Source organism: Canis lupus, chromosome 6, assembly GCF_003254725.2.
Source record: "Canis lupus dingo isolate Sandy chromosome 6, ASM325472v2, whole genome shotgun sequence".
Classification (NCBI taxonomy): domain Eukaryota; kingdom Metazoa; phylum Chordata; class Mammalia; order Carnivora; family Canidae; genus Canis; species Canis lupus.
Window position 1 is genome coordinate 10441237 of NC_064248.1, and position 20193 is coordinate 10461429.

Genomic DNA, 20193 nt, shown 5'->3' on the forward strand with positions numbered 1-20193 from the left:
ATAACACTAACATCTGAAATAATTCCTTAAGTATTTCTTTAAATGAAACCCTTTTTGAGATGTGATGTTACCCACCAAAGTCCAAGAACTACTATAGTTTTCAAAGCAAAGTATCGTGAAGTATTTTGTTAAAAAAATAAATAAATAAAATCAATCAGTAGAGAGACTTGAAAGGGGGGAGAGGGGCTCTGAAAGCTGAATTCAACAAGCCTGATGCAATCAAACCCTGAGAGCAGCATCTTAGAAACACAACGATCTTTGTGGAAGAGCCCAAAGGCTGAAACAAAGCCCTCACCAGGGCTGGGCTGCAGGCGATGGAACACGATTCCCTGATAAGCATGGGAAAGGGTTTTTTATCTGTCAGCATTTCAACAAGTAGAAACCTCTTGCTACATAGCTCCCCAAGCACACCTTCCAGAGTCTCATTACTCAAATGGCAGGAATGCTAATGGTTAATCTGAGAACCACAGTGAATAGATTATAAACTGTTCCATTTAAAATTATTTTATTATAATATTGTTCAGTGGTGAACATGCAGAAGAGCCACATATGGCCAAGGGAGCCATGACTGTACAAACTGCGATGGCCCTTGGCCGTGGAGGCACATGGGAGGCTTTGCGGGATGGTGACACTGAATTTCTCAACATGGAGGACGTGCACACACATTTGTTCTGTAGTTTTTTGCAAAATCATACATTTCTTTTCGGTACTCTATAGATTACATTAAAAAAAGTTTTTAAAAAAGTCTATATTCTACTCAGCTATATCCATACTTAATATCACTATAACTTGTATTTTAACAGCATAAAACACCTGAGCTTTATTGTATTAATTCATGTGTTACTACTCAAACCGTACGCTTCATGTTTAAAAACTACATAAGAAAGCCAGTTTTACAGATGCTCCAATTTACAAGCCAGGCAAATAAAACACTGAATATTCAATCATTACTGGCGAAAGATTACCATCTCAAAACAGGATGAAAAAAAAATAATAATAATAAACCCAAAACAATTAGGATATAACTTTGATGTAATGATTTGGACATAGAAAATAGAAAAGTATTTTAAAATTATATATCAATAATTGATAGAAAAAGTATAATTATCAGATTAGCAAAAAGCAAGTAATTTTGTGCATAAAAAACAGGACCAATTTACCATTTTCACAGTGTGGAGAAAGAAAATTCTGTTTTCTTCTCACCTTTTAAAGACTGTTAGCTGTGAGTTAATGAGTAAACAGCTACTTGCAGTTTCAAAAGGTATGTAGCCAAAAGGCAGAGAAGTACCAGGAGATGCTGAGGACGCGCCATTATGCTAAGAAAATGATCACATTAATCACGAGACTGTTGGGAAGACATGGGGAGAATGCTGGTGGCAAGCAAAGTAGAGAGGCAGACCGAGAGTGCGGAGGCAACAAGGCAGAGAAAGAAGGAGGAAGCGTAAATCTGAGAGAGCGGTAAAGAAAAGGACACATGGAGCCTAAAACACCCAAGCAAACTAAAGACTCAGACCAACAAGGGGATGCCTACAGTACCACAGGCAGACAGGCCCATGCAAGCATTCCAAGATAAAGTGGACGTACGGTTTCTTAGCTCCGTGGTGAGGATATGCTTTGCAGCAATCAAAAGCTCCTTTCTGAGGTGTGCAGTCTCTGCAGGGCAATTAGAAAGTAACTGTAACATTCCTTTCACCATCTGCTGAGAGTACTTGGTCACCAACTCCTGCAAAACGAGGATGGAAATAAAGTAATATTGACACAGATGGGATGGGTAAGAAAAACCCCAATTTTATAAACTCAAAAAAGTTCAGTAAGACTAAGTGTGGCTCAAAGGACCCTCATGAAGTAATCACCCTCATAAACAAGCAGCATCTGGAAAGTTTTAATAGTTTGGGTGCTTGCTGCCACCGTGGAAGGACGTACAGCGGTGTTTAGTAGTTTCTTTTACACGATGGGATTATGGATGACTTCTTTGTATTTTTCTGTTTTCCCAGCTTTTAACAATGAATACGAATCACTTCCTTATTGGTGGGAAGGAGGGGGAATATTGAAAATTTCATAGGACATAATCTACAAAAAAAAAAGAACATAATCTACTCTGTCATCCCGTTAACATATGTTGTGAATGACACCAGAGACCCCTTTCCCTCAAGAACAAGCTCTCATCATTTTCCTTCTGAGGAGTAGTAACAATGCAATTCACCAAGGTAGCTCAAGCTGGCTAAAATACCCAAGAGTACCTAATTCAGATTTTCAAAATCAAATGTTCCGTATTCTCAGTGCAAATTATCATTATCTAGACAAATGCCCTTAAAAAAGGACAAAAAGAGCTATGAATGCTTTCCAAGATAGTTTTTATTCTCAACAATTTGGCAAACATGTTTTCATTTTTACTTTCCTGAAAATAACAAAGTTTTTTCCTTAAAAAAACAACTGCAATATAATTCCACTGTTATACAATGGGTCAGGACTAGGTTTATCCCACACTTGAGAACCACAACTACACCAAAAGTTTACACAAAAACATTCTATGACTAATGGGAAATAAGGTCATTTCTTTCCTCCAAGTTCTTCTCAGGATTGAAATAAAGACAGACTACAACTACGAGTGGGAAAAACAGAACTGAAATCACCCTCCAGCCTATCGAAGAACACTGCAAACTCTATCACCGGCTTATGAATTATGCCATTTTTTTAAAGTTCCAATCTCTCCTCAAAAATTGCACTGACACAGAAGTCAATGCAACATACATGCCCACACAAGTATCTGTGTGCCCATGTCCATTTATGATGGACTCATTAACAATGGCCAGAAACGCAATCAGCGGATCCAAGACAGAAGGGACATCGCTGGTTGCCAGGAGCTGAGGGCCATAGGAAACTGAATGGCACTGCCAACCAGGGCCAGGAAGACTTTTTTTTTTTTTTTTTTTGCCAAGAAGACTTTTCAGGGTGAAGAAACAGTACTAAAATGGGATGGTGGGGATAGTGGTACAAGGCTGTAAATAAACTAAAACCCACTTACTGAATACTTTTAAAAGAGTGAATTTTATTTTATTTTTTTAAAGAGTGAATTTTATATGTAAATTATATCCTGATAAAGCTGCTTTAAAAAAATTAGAAACAACTCAGATGCTCAGCAACTGGTGAGAGTGGCTACACCTAGCATAGCACACCCATACAGGTCAGTACTGCAGCTTCAGATGATGCTGCCCCCTCAAATTCATGTTGAGGTCCTCAGCCCTACTGTGACTGCACCGAGAAACCAGAGATAATTAAGGTCAAATGAGGTCTTAAGTACAGGGCCCTAATCCGATGGGACTGTGGCCTCAGAAGAGAACCAGCCATCTCTCACCCGTCCCCACTCACCCGTCCCCATGTGAGGACACAGAAAGAAGGCGGCTACTAGCAACACAGGAGAGTCCTTGCCAGAACCTGAACCCTGAAGGGACCTTGATATTGGCCCTCCCAACTTCCAGAACTGTGAGCAAATAAATTTTTGTTGTTTGAGCCATCTAGTCTATGCCATTTTGTTAGGAAGCCTAGACAGACCAAGACAACTAACCCCAATAAAAATAAAATAACAAGAATAAATTTCAGTGCTACTGCTAAGTGAAAGTGATACTCAAAAGGTTATATACATTACCCAAGTCATTTTTTTGACATCTGGAAAACGCAAAACTAGGTGCCACAAAGCAAGTCAGTGTTTGCCAGGGACTGGGGAGAAAATGGACTATGAACGTGTAAAAGGAACTTTGAAAGATTCTACGTTTGGGGGGTGGGGGTGGGGTTTACTAACTGTATGCATCTGTCAATTTGCAGAACTGTGTATCTGCAAAAGGTGTATTTTATTGCATGTAAATTATATCTCAGTACACTTGACTTAAAAGTTAATGAACTTACCTGATAAATTCGGATAATATAAGCTAAAAATGACAATGTTTTAATCTGAGCAGCAATAAAGTCAGCATACAACTCCTTGTTGTAAAGCTTGTGTTGCCTAAATGAGAAGTGAATAGAATTTACAGTATTAGCTCTTAACTCTTTAGGTGGTGTTAGATTTAATCAAAGCCTATAATAATGACTAAGTCCTAAAAGCATGATTTCTACACAGATCATAACACAGCACCAACTGTAAACATTCTACATTTGTGTGCAGTTCCAAATAATGCAAAGGGTTTAAAGGCATAAAGCAAGCGGCTCTCGAAACCATTCCAGAGCAGCTGCAATGTGCATCCCAGAGCCAATGCCAGGCTGACCCACTCGGCCAGCAGACTCTATCAGGGACTGTCTGCTCCATGAAAGACCCCAGTTAGGGCCACCAGGGATTGTTACGGCTGATTCACCCTCAGATCCCCCCTCCAATGACCCAAAGCCAGATGGGCAGCAGTCAAGAGAGTGAGTGACAAAGGCCTCAAGAGGATGCTCGTAAGTTTGAGAAGAAGCCTCACTGGGGCTTCCAAAGATAAATATGTACAGTTCACACGTTGAATGATTGGTGAGGGGGAACAAGGGGTAGAGAACATTTTAGCAGTCATGCTGAAAGGCACAGCAAGAACTGGGCTTGAAGGTGGCAAGGCTTGTCTATCCCACAGCTGGGAGTGAGCACAGTAACACCTAATGATAGTTCTAAATTCACAAGACACAAAAACCCAAAATATTAGCTCATCTTTTCAAAATAAGAAACTAAAACTATTCACATCATTATTCAAATGTAAGCTCAAAAAGTCAAAAATGCGTATCATCTGACCAAAATGTTATCACCCAGAATTTCCATGTCTTACAAAAGATGACAGCAAGTATATTTTTATTTGGAATTAAAGAACCGTGGCAGTCAGCCATGTTGCTGTCCACAGAAATCTCACCTGGCTTGTGCAGACACCTGAATTGCAATGGTATTCATGATCAAGGGCACAAACTCAGCCACAACATTGTGGATGTTCAGTTTGTAGAGCTAAAAAAGCAAACACAGCAGATTTTCATGCTCTTACACTAGGCTACAGCAAAATAATTTGGCATACCAAAAAACCCCTAAGATTCATTACATTAGTCAGCATGTGTACATCACACGCATCTTCCATTTGCCACAGAAAATTAGATATGAACTTTGTCATAAAATAAGAATCCCCAAACCCAAGAAACTAATAAGCAATGTGCATACCTGATACATTAGAACAACAATAATGGGCAATTCTGCCAACACTTTTAGAGAAAGAGATCCTCTTGGAATGATGGAATGCTGTAAGAGAGAAGCAAGCAGGACCACGGTTATCACTATGGCACTTAAAAGAGCCTGCTACTAGCCTCACCCCAGCAAAATGGAAAGAATTGCCACATCTTTGTAAATACCTGTGGTGAAAGAGCCAAACTATTTTGAAAACAAAGCACAAAGAACTATCATTTAATATAAAGGTTTGTCTATTTCCTTTGGTTTGTCTATTTTCTGATGTTGTAAAAACATCAGAAAAATTTGTCAAAACTTAGACATTCAAATCACTTGAAGAAATTTTATTTTTATTTATTTATTTAGATTTTATTTATTTATTCATGAGAGACACAGAGAGAGAGAGGCAGAGACACAGGCAGAGGGAGAAGCAGGCTCCATGCAGGGAGCCCGACATGGGACTCGATCCCGGGACTCCAGGATCACCCCCCGGGCCAAAGGCAGGTGCCAAGCCAGGGATCCCCACTTGAAGAAATTTTAAATTAGTATCTATTAATTGATTCAAAAGAACAACATCAGAAAGTACAAATTTACCTAGTTTCAAATATACTTCTAAACACAGAATGTTTATGATATTTTAAAAAATTTAATAGTTTTAATGTTGACATAAGAACTCCCAGCGCAGGTAAGCAAAATGTCAGACTCAGAAAATGTCAGGACAATGGGCAGGGGCAGACAAAAAAGAAAAGAATGACTGAAACTGAAAATGAGTTTCTGGTTCCAGAAGAGAAAAGGAATGAAAGCTTCAAAATGCAGTTTCTTGTTTACCCTAGCACAAATCAAAACATTCTGCAAAATTATAAAACAAATATAGATGATATTCTTAACTCAATCCTGAAAACAGGCCTCGTAATTGCTCAGTACAGGTTACCTGTGTACCATATACATCCAATACAATGTATTACCTGCAGACAACACCAGTATGACCTTCACAAAATTCCACATGACAGGGCTCTCAGATAATGAGAGAGAAAATTAAGCTAGAACAAATGTTATATGCTTTGCAACAGTCAAAAAGCCCAATGGTGGTGCTGGAACATGGTCCCCAAGCTTCTGTCCCCAGAGCCCACACTCTCAGGTACCGAGGTAGAAATTTATATATGTAGCTTTATTTTTTTTCATTTTTTAAAATCAACTTTTTTTTCTTAAATATATGTAGCTTTAAAGGGACTTTGTTAATGTCAGGGCTAAGGATGGAGCAGCGATCCCCTCGGCTGGGCAGCTGTCTTTCCAATAGGTGATTTTGGATTTCCACTAGTTTCCGTTCAGCACTTCAGGGTTGCATTAAGAATCAGTGAAGCTTTCTCAGGCACACACATTTATGTTATCTTAAATGCCCCAACTGTTTAGAGAAAAAAAACCCACAATATACTAAAAAATATACATAAAAAGTCCGTATCTCATTATTTTCCTCTACCCAGTACAGAAGACAGGAATAAAAACAAAGCAAAACAACTGAAAAAAACTTACTGTTCTCGTCTCACTGTCCTCACGCTCTGGATTGACTTTCACAGCAATTGTTGTGATCATACCAACCATTTCCGGGGGAGGGACTGTGTTCTCAGGGATCACCTGAGGGTTCTCAAAGTAGCGGTTCTGCATAAAAAGAGTGGAAGTCATTCTTCCTCATGTCAGACACAATATTTCTCAATGAAACACACCCAACCTGTGCTGGAAGAAATCCAACGTTATACCCGTCTCTGTCACACAGATGCCATAACTTTGAGTCCTCTATGGGTGAAGGTAACACGGCAGTGACAATATTCTCTACCCCAACAATGGAAAACGAAAACTTGCCCAAGTATTTTCTACCTTTGTTCCCAGCTGGTGATAGACGTAATGCACGACATGCTACATTACTACCTCATGTAGCCCATGCCTCTAGTGGTAGGAACCCAGAAGCTAGGCCCCACTGAGTCCACTTTCCAAAGTCTCCTTCAGAGAACAAAGACAGGAACCACAACAAAGCACAGACATTTTTAAAAGCCAGGGCCTCATTGCCATCCTCAGTTCTAAATGTAATTTGGACTTTATGTTAAATAAAACAGCTTCTGACAAACAGCAGCTTTTCTGGCTGAAATGACAGGCTGACAGGACTTGGCAACCCAGAACTCAATTAAGTTTTACACATTCTTAAGTTAAAATCCTTAAAACAGGGGCACCTGGGTGGCTCAGTGATTGAATGTCTGCCTTTGGCTCAGGGCATGATATCAGGGTCCTGGGATTGAGTCTCGCATCAGGCTCCGCACAGGGGAGCCTGCTTCTCCCTCTACCTATGTCTCTGCCTCTGTGTGTCTTTCATGAATAAATAAATAAAGTCTTTAAAAAAAATCCTTAAGGGGATCCCTGAGTGGCGCAGTGGTTTGGCGCCTGCCTTTGGCCCAGGGCGCGATCCTGGAGACCCGGGATCGAGTCCCACGTCAGGCTCCCGGTGCATGGAGCCTGCTTCTCCCTCTGCCTGTGTCTCTGCCTCTCTCTCTCTCTCTGTGTGTGTGTGTGACTGTCATAAATAAATAATAATTAATTAATTAAAAAAAATCCTTAAAATACCAAAGGAGTCCATTTTACTTCATTAATTTTTTAAAAATTGTTTTTAAATTAAAAAAAAAATCTTTAGAAAACTCTTGACTTACGAAGAGATTTACGCACAATGATTTTTACCATTACTTATGACAGGAGCTGAAAATCTGGAAAAGCAGCACCACGGAGACAGTCCAGGTACATGCATAGGACAGGAAGTTATGGGGCCACTAAGAACTAGGACCCCCAACAGAAATGTTCCGGAGGATGTTCCAAACTGGTTGTTGCAAGCCAGAGTAAGGTGGGGAGGAGCACACCCTCAGGCACACCATGTCCGTCCCCACACTTCTGACGCCAGTTAGAAAGACTTCTTTGAACATTGGAAAGAATTTTAAGGATACTGAAAAGGAGGCTGAAAGTGTACACCACTTCCCGAAAAAGGCTTCACAACAGGAATACAACCATCTTTAAAAAACATGAAAAATGTGAAAAAACAAAACTTCAACATCAATGATTGCTTACAAATTTGCCTTGGTTTTGTCGCAAATTTCTACAATAAAAATATATTATTGCTTTTATGTCAAAAATAATGTATTTAAACAGTGAAAGCAAGAGAATTCTTTTAAATGCTGATGTATTAACCTACATTTTGACCACCACTAACTACTCCTCATTCTAAAATCAGCATTCCCCTCGGTTACTCTTTCAACCCAAATATTCCAAATTCCCTTTGGAATGAGGAAATAAATGAATATAAGTAAGAAAGTCAATATTAAAAACATACCACTACTTTTGGAAGCTCCTTGTAAATCTGTTTCACAAAATCCAAAAAATGATGTATCTAAAAATAAAATTTTAAAAAGAGAGTGTAAGGAAGATATTTATCAACAGAAAACGCTCATAGTGGGTAGCAAAAACATTAATAGTATTAACATGTTAGAACTCATAAAACTGGCAGGAAAAATGTCAGACTCAAAATACAGACAAGCCAAAAAAGAAACACAAAGGAAATAAGTTTCTAATTCAGGAAGGGCAAAGGAATGAAAATTAAAATAAATGCCACTTCTTGCCTTTCAAAAAGTACTGCTACACCCTGCAAGATAGAGTCCAACAGGAGAGAGACTCTCCCATACTACCAGGGGAAGTGTCAAGTGCTCAAACCTTTCTGGAAATCGCCTTAACAATTTCAGAAGCATTAAAGCATTAACACTTCTGACTTGATAATCCTACTATTACAAACCCAGTCCATGAAATAATCTGAACTGTCAACAAGACACTCAGCAAAGTCCTAAAATAAAAATTTTGAAATACCTTAAATATCCAAACACAAGGGCATCATAAGAAAGACTATTAGGCACCCATGAAAAACTTCCTTTATAAGGAACTTTTTATGATTGGAAAATACTCTTATACAATGTGAAGGGAAACAAGACATAAAATGTCAAATGCAATATTATCAAATTTATGTAGCAAATATACCTAAGATAGGAAAAGGAACAAAAATCAAGACATTAAACAGTTTTCTTCAGGTAATGGGAATTCTACTTCATCTTTATTCTTTTAATTTCAAAATAATCGACAATAGGCACTTAGTAAGGTTCACAACAGAAGAAAACTGTAATTACAGCTAACACAGCATATTCAGTGCTTACTATGTGGGTACCAATCACTCTATATTTAATTCTTCAAAAATCTCAGGGTGGTAAGGCCTTCTCATCCATCTTTAAAACTTCAACCAAAAACTCCTGAGTGGCATTTCCAGACGGAAAATCAAAGTGCAGTCAGAAAAGCATGGGGTTTATTCCTGATACGCTCAAAATCAACTAAAGGATCCTGACTCCAAATGGGAAATCTTCATGTTTCCCTTTTTACTGCATCCCTACATACTTAACTGGTTCTAAGTTCTCTGGTGTCACATAAAATAGGACCTAGAATCAAAGGTTTTCCCACACTCATTACATTTATATTTTATTCCTATATGACTTCCTTAATGAAGACCTGAGTTTTGACGAACTTTCCACTCTTGTTATACAAAAGCTATTACTGCCCTCTATGAACTCTTCCACATATAATTTGAACCAATAAAGAGTCAGTATAAAAAAGAAGGCATCTCAGGGAGGGGGTATGTTTGCCAGAATATACAGATTATATGTGTTTAAAAAAAAAATTTAATTCCTCAAGATACCTTTTGAGGATATGTCCTGTGAGTATCATTTTATGGAAAAGGCTCCAAAAGGCTAAAACCTTACCAATGTCGATACCTACTAACTACAGAGCTGAGATTCCAATCCAGTTCTGACTTCAGAACTGGTATGCCCTTTAGATGATCCCACTAGACTTCAGAACCCACATCTTAAACCCCTGCAGAGCATAAAATGACTGGAGCCTTCTAGCATACCAGGCCTGTAAATACCAGAATTACCCACAAAGCTCTGCCAGTTTGGTAGTTTACTAAATTTCAATGAATGTACAAATTCACCCAAATATTTATGTAAACATTGACAAGAAAAAAGTCACTATGAAACCCATAAAGAGGGATCCCTGGGTGGCGCAGTGGTTTGGCGCCTGCCTTTGGCCCAGGGCGCGATCCTGGAGACCCGGGATCGAATCCCACATCGGGCTCCCTGCATGGAGCCCGCTTCTCTCTCTGCCTGTGTCTCTGCCTCTCTCTCTCTCTCTCTCTCTCTCTCTCTCTGTGACTATCATGAATAAATAAATAAAATCTTTAAAAAAAAAAAAAAAAAGAAACCCATAAAGAATTTCCCCCAAACTTAGGCTATCCTTTTCTTGAAAGTAGCATGTGTCCTGTCAATTCTAAGAGAATAAATAAATCACATGGTGGAAAAAAAACCTACTGACACACTTTTATAAACGTAATCAGGATAAGCACTTACTTCTTGTGTGATAGGCGGCCTGAACTGTTTGTGTAGCTCAATGATTATTCTTAGACAAATAAGAACATTCTCTTCATTTTCCGTCTAAAAAAAAAATGTTTTTTAAGTTATACTTCTGAGGTTATTTTAATCTAAAGATTACTGACCATTCGCTAAGCATTTTTCTGTATACACACCCTACATCAGCTAACTCAGATTTGACTTATTGAACAGAGAACACAGAATAGTTGTCTCAGATAAGAAGCTTTTGAGGTCTTTGGTGGACCATCTAAAGGGTATGCCGCCCAGTAAGCTCTGGAGAATAACACTCTGACAGATGAGTAACTGGCACTTAAGACAAGTCACACCATGAACAAAGGTCTTAATGGTCCAAATGATACTTAAACATCTGCCTTCAGCTTGGTCATGATCCTGGGGTCAAGCCCCATGTTGGGCTCTCTGCTCAGTGGAGAGTCTGCTTCTCCTTCTCCCAATTCTTGCTCATGCTTTCTCTCTCAAATAAAAAAAAAATAAAAAAATTAAAAAACCCACTATGTTTTCATTGGACCATCTGATAAACACTTTACACTCTCTGAATGGGGTGTGAGCCACATCTTACCTAGGGGAGCTAAAGCTAAAAGAAAGTAAGCCACATGGCTAACATGATACACCTAACACATGGCAGAGCTAGGATCTGAATCCAACTCTATCCCCTATAAAGCTCATCTTTTCAAGGGGCCCAGAAACAACAGAATTCTACACATATCAAGGCTAAGAACAGTAAGAAAACAATTTTAGAGGCAAATATAACAGGTACCAAATAAATTCACCTGAAGAATTTGAGAAACTCTTTTGAGTATTTACTGTGCTTGAAGTAGCACAAAGCCAAAGAGCCCTGCACTCGAGTCTGTCGACCCAACCCTTTCTTTCTTTTTTTGACCCAACCCTTTCTAAAGATTTCCACTGTGTCTAGTCAATTCCCTGCTGACTCAAAAAAAAAAAAAAAAAAAAAAAAATCTTCAATAATAATATTTATTAGTAATTTGGTGGGCGAAATGGTGGAAAATGGACATTAAGAAAATTTTTACTCATGTGAATCAGAGCTTTAGTGAAAGGGAAGCAGTTGTGCAGTACTAGATTCTACAGTAAGAAAACCACTGACAACCTAGAAATGGTTAAATAACAAGAATTCTCAAAGATTACCTCTAAGAAGCGAAACATCACAGACAGAACATTTTTTGTATGAGGACGAAGATGCTCGTTGGTTGGTATTCTGTGAATTATTTCAAGTACTAGTTTCCGCAGTTGCTGGTGAGGAAAAATTAAAAATGTAAAAATCAAATCCTTCAAGAATCCCAAAGTAATTCTTTCACACTCCGTAAGTTACACAGTTATCTGCACCCAGCACGGGGAACCATCAAATGACAAGATGGACCCCATTTCAGAAACGGTCCTGTGAATTACTTAAATGTTATCCTAAGTACGTACCACAAACCATTACTTTCAAGACCCCTACAGTTGTGCACCAAACCTACCAAGCCAAACTTTCCCTCTTTCACAATGAAACCATTATTTCCAGCAGAAGGGTACCAGTGTGTGAATGTCGGGATGGATTTTGCATGAAAGAGCACAACACAAACTGAACCTGGTTTGGGATCTCCCTCCATCATGGGTTTGGTTCCTACAATCCTCTCTCCTGATTCTCTTGGGCCCAAGGAATGATTACATCACAAGCTGACCAAGTTTTCAGGATTTGGTCCATGGAGCCCACAACTGAAAGGTAGGTCAAGCATCTAGACTTTCAACTGATACAACATAAAAATACTTTGTTTGGCAGTAACTTTAAAAATTACCATAATGCTAGTGAAAGAGTTACTTTTAAGAGACACTGAAACATTTATAGGAGACGCTTAAAATGATCATGGTAAGGAGGGGAGTGTACAGAGTGGGTGGAGGTATAGATAAAACTGGTCAGAAGTTATGAGAACTCAAATTAGAAGAGCAGAGTCAGGGAGTAGCTATGGAGAGGGTCATTAAAGGATTATTCCTTCTTTTTTGTGGATATTTGAACTCATCTGTAATGAACAGTGTACCCACGTCACCAGTTGGCAAATGTGAACGACTTAAAACCAAATTTAACTGAGGAGGCATGGCTGGGGACAAGGTCATCCTTATGTGACAAAAACACTCTTATTTTGAAGTGGAGCCCCACCTTTTCTCAGTTGTTTAAATTCATAAAAAGTTTACAATCTTACAGCATGACATTCCCCCCTCCCCCCACCTCCATCACCACTGATGTTCCTCAATGGATTACCTGGGCTGGTTTCTCCTGGAGAAACTGAACTTCTCCATCTTGAAGAAATGTGAGAAATCGAGGGATGATATGTTCCAGGAATGTAGAATATTGTGGAGATGAGGTTACATTCTAATTGTGCAAAAATAAAAGAAAACGCCATTAAGTTTGTGTACACATTTTCATTTCAAATTCACATATTATAACCTCAAGAAAATACAAAACATTGTAGTGAAGCCAACAATTTTTAATACTTTTAGACATTTCAGTTACAACACAGTTTTAATTAAAATGATCATTGCTCCTGAAATCCAATTTAAGATGCAAAATGAATGTTAAAACTGTTAAATGTTAAAAGTAGAAATACTAATGCTGTGGAAAATGTGGAATCTGGAGCCTCTTTTAGAGGCTGGCTCTACCACATCTTAAGCGTGAGATCTCTGAAAAGACATTTAGCTTCTAGATCATAGTCTCTTCAAGTGGAAAATGAAAAAGAGCCTAAACAAACTGGTACCTTTTTCTAATCTGAAAAGCTGAGTTGTCAAATCTATATTCATCAGATTATAATCTAACCTAATCCATTATTTCTCCCAGCACTGACTTTAAAAGGAGAATTGGAAATGACCCCATAGTCTGGAGACAGTGACATAAAATGGCTCCTAGAGCAGTTTCTGGATCCCATTTAGAAAGTGGGAACCTCTGGCAGTTACCTAGCCTCTGTGCCTCAGTGTCCCCTCTGTTGAGTATCATATTATTTACTGTCTTAGGTAATCACATGAAGATTACATGAGTTAATTTAAGACACAGCAAATGCTCTAAGGTAAATGCTCATTGTCGTCTGGCAATATTACCAGATCACCTGTGTGCTAACTGCCGTCCTGTGTATTTTTACTCTTTTTCACTCAGTCCTCACAAACCTAAGGTAAGTATTATCTCCATTTCATTGATAAAGAGGCTCAGAGAGGTTATAAAGCTTGCTGAATATTGTTTCAAAAGCTTGAGAAGTGTTTCCAAATTAAGTGTCTCTAACAGCCTGGTCCTTTCCCCATTAAGGCCTCACTTGCTCATTCAGTGAGGCTCTATCATGTGCTCGATGGAGATAAAATGAAGAAAGTGGAGGGATGTGCAGGTGGCTCAGTTGGTTGAGCGTCCAATTCTTGGTTTTCGCACGGGTCATGATCTCCGGGTCATGAGATGGAGCCATCCATTGGGCTCTGTGCTCAATGGGGAGTTGCCTGGGAATCTCACTCTTCCTCTGCTCCCCGACCCCCCCAATGTTTGCACACGTGCACTTTCTCTAAAAACATATAAATAAATCTTTTTTAAAAAAAACATAAAAAGGAAGAAAGTAGATACTATTTATGCCCTCAGAGATGCGGGAGGCAGTCATATGCTGGGAATACAGATAAAAAGAACAGTACAGAATTATAATAGAAGAAGCACTGGCAACTAAGAGACCACAATGTACTGGATGGAACCAAGGACACAGAACCCCTTCCTCAAGCAGCGAAGTTTACACTACGACCTAGAAGTCCAGCAGGAGTTAACCTCATGAAAAAAGTGGAAATGAAGAAGGTTCTAAGGAAAGCCATTGCAAAGGCAGAAAATTATAAGAAAGTATGGATGTAAAAAAAAAAAAAGTATGGATGTGAAGGCACTAAAACTAGTTGAGCATGGCAGAAGGTGGGAGCATAAGAGCAAGGGGTTCAACTGTTACTATCGCTAGCCTGACAAGTCCTTGAGAGGACACATATGGGCAGTTAATTAAATACAAGCGTCTGACAGTCCAGACGCTCACTGGGGGTACAGATAAAGATGTGGGGTTGTCTACCATTATAAGGTAATCCTGGAAGAGGAGTCTATGAAGGAAGAGAGAGAAACAGGTGAAAACCAGAAAAGGGTTGCCACAGGAGCCAGGAAAGAAAATAGTGTGATTCCTGGAACGTGTGCCTGAGCACCAGGCTCCCAGGACCCACCCAGGGCTCCATTCGCACAGAACACCATGGGAGAAGTCCTCCGGCAGCCCCCAGCCTCTCCCCAAGTAGGGTGTATGAATTCACTGGGAACAGGAGCCTGTGTGTGTGTGTGTATTTCAACTTTCGTCCCCAAAGCTTAAGACTTTTTACAAAATATCCATATTCAAAAACTCAAGGAAGAAAATTCCCATTGTATCATTATCAAAGTTACCAAGAAGTTAAGCTCATCTGCACAGAGGCCCATTTGATTGCGGCTTCCAAATTTTCAAAACAGGAGTTTCAGATTCCTCTGATAAAAAAGATTCATTCACAAGCTGCCTGGTTATTCTGCCAGGATTTCAACTCAGCTCCCAGCTTTTTGATCCACATGAATTTGTCACAGGAGTTCTAACTTGGAGGTTTCTTTAGCTCCTATCTTGAAAGATGGCCCACAGGACATTTACTTGGCCCACAATTTTATTCCTAAGTGCTTAGTGAAATGTGTTTCTAAGACTCCTGTAAGCACTGGCTTTTATTTTATTTTATTTTATTTTTTTAATTTCAGTCCCCTCATTCTGGTATTTTTCTGGGGTGGTAGTGGTGCTAACTTAGAATTACCTACTGATGGTCATTCTAGTATTTGATTCTTTGAAGGCCTTAGTCATCTGAATTTCATTTAAGGCAAATGTTTATATCCTACGGATTTCCAAAGTCATGATTTTCAAAAGCCCAAGTACATTGCTCCACTGACTTTAGTTCTGGGAGTCTGATCAATGTGACTGTGACCAAAGTCAGAAATTAACTTGCTAACTGGCAGACAGGAAACAGGAGAGAAAAGGTCGGACACTTGATCCAGGCCCGCACTCAGACGCCTGACATACGTGCTTGTTTCTCAAGGTTTGCCAGCTCCTCCAGGACGGACTGCATCCTTTCAAACGCTGGGGCTCTGGTTCTCACTTATCAGTTCTTCCAAAAACGCAGAACACAAGCCAATCATGTTCTACCTCCCACCTCCTTTTTTTCATTTTTTGGGTTTTCTTTACCTTTTTTTTTTTTTTTTTTTAACAGCTTGCGTTAGCAGCTTGGGCAAAAGAGAAAGCTCTTTAGCTCAATCTCTAAATATCTCAGGATTTATTTTCCCAGCTCAGTTCAACGCAACAAGTCCTAAAAAACATCTACTTAAAATAAAACCACCAAACGGAAATACTACCCAGTGCTCCAGAGAAGGGCACTGATTCATTCCTGCACCAGCATTTATTTGATCCTTTGTAGTCCAAATGGCCATGCCTGAAGCTGAAAACATTTTATCTGTTTTTCTTAATCACATTAACTCTCTTAAAAATATTTTATTATCCTCACATTAAAGATAATAAAAAATAAATAAATAAAATCTTCTCTCCTGCCCATGAAACTAATAGCACAAAACTAACCATAAAGTTGGACAAGAAACCAGAGAATGGTTTTCAGGTACTGGAGAAGAGGCAGTGCAAGACCACAATCTCCGGGAGCAGGGGACATTATATGATCACCGTGGCTCTCTGCCTGGGTACAGATGTCCTGACTGGTGTGTGGCAGGCTGACACCCAAGGTCAGCAGGATGGACCTGCTGAGCTGAGCAGCAAACACCAGAGTTCCAAACAGTTCAAGTGGCCGGAATCTGCAAAGCAGAGCTCCAGAGAAACAGGAACTACAGGGCATGGTCTTCTCTGAGTCTCTGAGACCTTGACAGAGGGCTGGACTGCACATATTAGAGGGGGAAAGACCACCTGGAGCTTACCGGACAGGGACAGCTTTGGGACTGAGAGACGAAGAGGTATCAGAGATTTAACAATGTTGGAGGATGCTGGGGTTCCAGCCTAAGCACAGTGCACTTTCAGTAACACCTCTTTAACACCCCAGACATCCAGCTGAGAAAGGACCATGCCCTCGAGTAAGGCCTATTCTAGGCCTCTAAAACAAGCCAAGCCTAAAATCAACCTCTGATGATACCCATGGGAAGCCAGGGTTTGAAGGGTGAATCCCGCCAGGTTAGAGACCCAAGGAATACCTTAGCCTTCCCATGATCCTCTGTGCCCCAGCATAAAACCAAGCCCATGTATGTTCGAGATCAACCAGTTAACTGCCTACCACAATCAAAATATCAGGACTCTTCAGAGGGAGGTAGCAATCTAGAGTCCCCTGGCCTCATATACAGTATTCGGCATACTGTCAAAAACTACTAGACAATGCAAGAAGCAGGATCATGTGACCAAGAGTCAGTAATTAACCCTCATCTAGCCCAAATGTTGCATTTAGCAAAGACTTTAATGCAGTCGTTATAAAATGGTCTAAGAATAACAACAACAAAATGATGTTGGTATGTGATGATAATCTCTGTGAAGTAGTGAAATCGAAAGAAGAACCAAACAGAAATGCCAAAACTGAAAGTACAAAAACTAAAATAAAAAAAATTTTATAAAAAATAAACTGAAACTTTAAAACCTCCTGGCCAACTGGAGAGGACAGAGAAACAGTCAATGAACCTGAAGGCAGAGAACAGAAATCATCCAATCTAAAGAACAAAGAGAAGACCAAAGAAAAGTGAACAGAGCCCAGGGACCCATGGGATACCAGGAAATTGTGGATCGTGAGGCTCAGAAGAGAGAAAATGCTCAAGATCATGCAATTGCTAAGTAACAGAGCCACAGTGATGTCCTGCTCTCTGTACCCAGTGGTACACATTTATTATGTGAAAGTAATGAATCCACAACTTCAGTCTGGCTGCATCCTGAAAGTATATGCCTCAAAACTGAAAAAGGTTTAACCACCAAAACCAAAGCAACATCCCTCAATGATACTTGAGGTTCACGGTCACTAGTGTAAGGACAGGGGCACCTGGGTGGCTCAGTGGTTAAGCGTCTGTGATCCTGGAGTCCCAGGATTGGGGCCCTGCATCAGGCTCCCTGCATGGAGCCTGCTTCTCCCTCTGCCTGTGTCTCTGCCGCTCTCTGTGTCTCTCATAATAAATAAATAAAATCTTAAAAAAAAAATAGTTGGACAATACCGTGCACACATCTCATATCAGTTGTGAAATACAATAAATCACATTAACAGAGAGAATGGTTTTTGATTCACTACTAAGATTAACAGAGAAGCAATTGGGAAGCACATGTGAATATTTACCTCACAACAAAAAAATATATAGTAAGTTCATACCTCAAAATTTTCACTAACTTCTTGCATCATTTTTAACTTTGTTTCATCAGCTGTAAATGACAAAACAAGTTATCAGGTAATTTAAATTATGTCAAGGATCTTCATAAAATTATTTAATGTTTAAGAGAAGCAATCAGATCTTATCAGTTTGACTGTCATCGTCCAACAGAAGGCACATAGACTAGTTCCCTATAATCAGTCAGACACATTCGTACTCCCAGACATACATGTGCATGCACAGACAAGGATACAGACACACATACATACACACACATACACACATGTGCCTCTTTGGGGCTCTAGCCAATAATGCTCATCACTTTGCTTCTCCACAAGGCAGAGAATAGGAAAATTAGGATACAAGCCAACATTACTCTTTATTCTCAACGTGCACACCATCTGAACTGAGACAGATGAACCACGATAACACATTTTTTAATGACAAAAAGGATCAACTCACGTGTATTTACATCAGTGAGAGCTGCCACAAACTGAAGGTATTTTTTCATCAGCGTGGTTTGGTCAACCACTGTGGCCCCCTGTGTTGCAACAAATGCCATTTTTCTTTTGAGTGGTTTCTTTCTCAAGAGAAAAGCATCAGGTCCATGAGTTCACCCAGCCTATGAAAAGGAGCGTAAGGTTAGCCAACTTACTGAAGGCACAGCTTCACAGTCTCTATGAAAATCTTACCTAAATGACTATATTAAGCAAAATACTTTTTAAATGCCCACAATACTATTCCCTCTGCTTTTTTGAAAGTAAACTTACATCCATTTTACCTATTAATTTCTAAACATGATTTTTATAATCAAAGGCGCCCCCCTCCCCTTACTGTATATCCTTCTTTCCCTAGACTGTGGGATGGGCAAACTCTGTAAACCAGACACAATAAATATTTCAGCCTTTGTGGTCTCTACCACAACTACTTAGCTCTGTTGCAGCCAGAAAATAGCATGGACACACATACATGAAAGAGCATGGCTGTGACCTATAAAATTTTAATTTATGGACACTTACATTTGAATTTCACATAATTCTCAAACATCACGAAACATTACTCTTCTTTTGACGTTTTCTCAACCACTTAAAAACTTAAAAACCATTCTTCGTTCACAGGCTGTATTAAAAACAGGTAGCTGAGGGGCGCCTGGCAGGCTCTGCCTGTAGACCATGCAACTCTTGCAGGCTCTGGGGTTCTAAGTTTGAGCCCCACACTGGGTGTAGAGATTAAAATTAAAAATATTTAAAAACAACAGCAGCAGCAGCAGCAAACAGGCAGCTGACTGGATTGGACAACCGCTACCCTGGGTGACTGGTTCTCAGGCTTCAGTGTGCACAAGGATCATCAGGTGCCCAAGGTGGGACCTCCAACCACAACCCAGAGACGGTGGTTCAGGGAGGGGCCCAGGAAGCAGTTAAGTTTTGCTTGCACAAAAGCAGGAACTTAGAAAATGCTTCTCTGAATGAATGTTCCAAGTTGTTGGCCATCACACTTCAAGAACTACCTCTCCAGGCTGACTGACACATTATATATAGAGGGAGACCCGGTTTGTTTTAGGACCACTCACAGAAGTATCTTGGGAACCCACTGAATTTGCTTTTACCTATCTTCCTTGTGTATATAACCGTTTAATTCCACTCTGCGTCAAGAGGCATCTTCAGGACTTCATCTTTTCCTCCTGCAGGGCTTTCAAAAGCCCTCCGTACCGGAAGCCCTCCCCAGCAGCGCACTCTTCGGCCCCAAGTGGTGATGGGGACACCCCGACTCCACAGAGCCTCCACGGGCCACTCTCTCTGAGACACCAAAAGCACTTCTCCAACACGGAGGAGACGCCGGATTGCTGCTCTATCGCACTCCTCTCGCCCTGAGACCCAAGAGGGGTTCCATCAGGCCCGCCGGACGACCCGACGGCTGCTTCCTCCTTCAGGTCACACGCCCCCCTCCAAACACAGAATGCCCCCCACCCCCACCCCGGCCCTCAACCCCTGGGACCCAAGAGTCAGGGTCGGGGCCTCCCCGTGTGCCTACGAACCTCGCGGTCGTGCCCAAACTCCTTCAAGGCCTGGACCCGCCCCCCCAACCGAAGTGATCCACTCTTCCACTCCGCGGGGCCCCCGGAGGCCCAGCCCAGC

General features: G+C 40.3%; 1 protein-coding gene across 1 annotated transcript in view; it reads right to left on the reverse strand.

The window, feature by feature from the left end:
* LOC112646058 (transformation/transcription domain associated protein) overlaps positions 1-19926 on the reverse strand; it is a 114290-nt gene extending 94364 nt beyond the window's left edge. The window contains 12 exon segments of the mRNA XM_035717825.2: positions 1585-1723; positions 3904-4000; positions 4866-4954; positions 5162-5239; positions 6695-6820; positions 8529-8585; positions 10639-10722; positions 11821-11925; positions 12932-13042; positions 18061-18110; positions 18521-18680; positions 19665-19926. Of these exon segments, the coding sequence (XP_035573718.1) occupies positions 1585-1723; positions 3904-4000; positions 4866-4954; positions 5162-5239; positions 6695-6820; positions 8529-8585; positions 10639-10722; positions 11821-11925; positions 12932-13042; positions 18061-18110; positions 18521-18620 (1036 nt within the window). The 5' untranslated portion in view covers positions 18621-18680; positions 19665-19926.
* Positions 19927-20193: the final 267 nt, after the last annotated feature.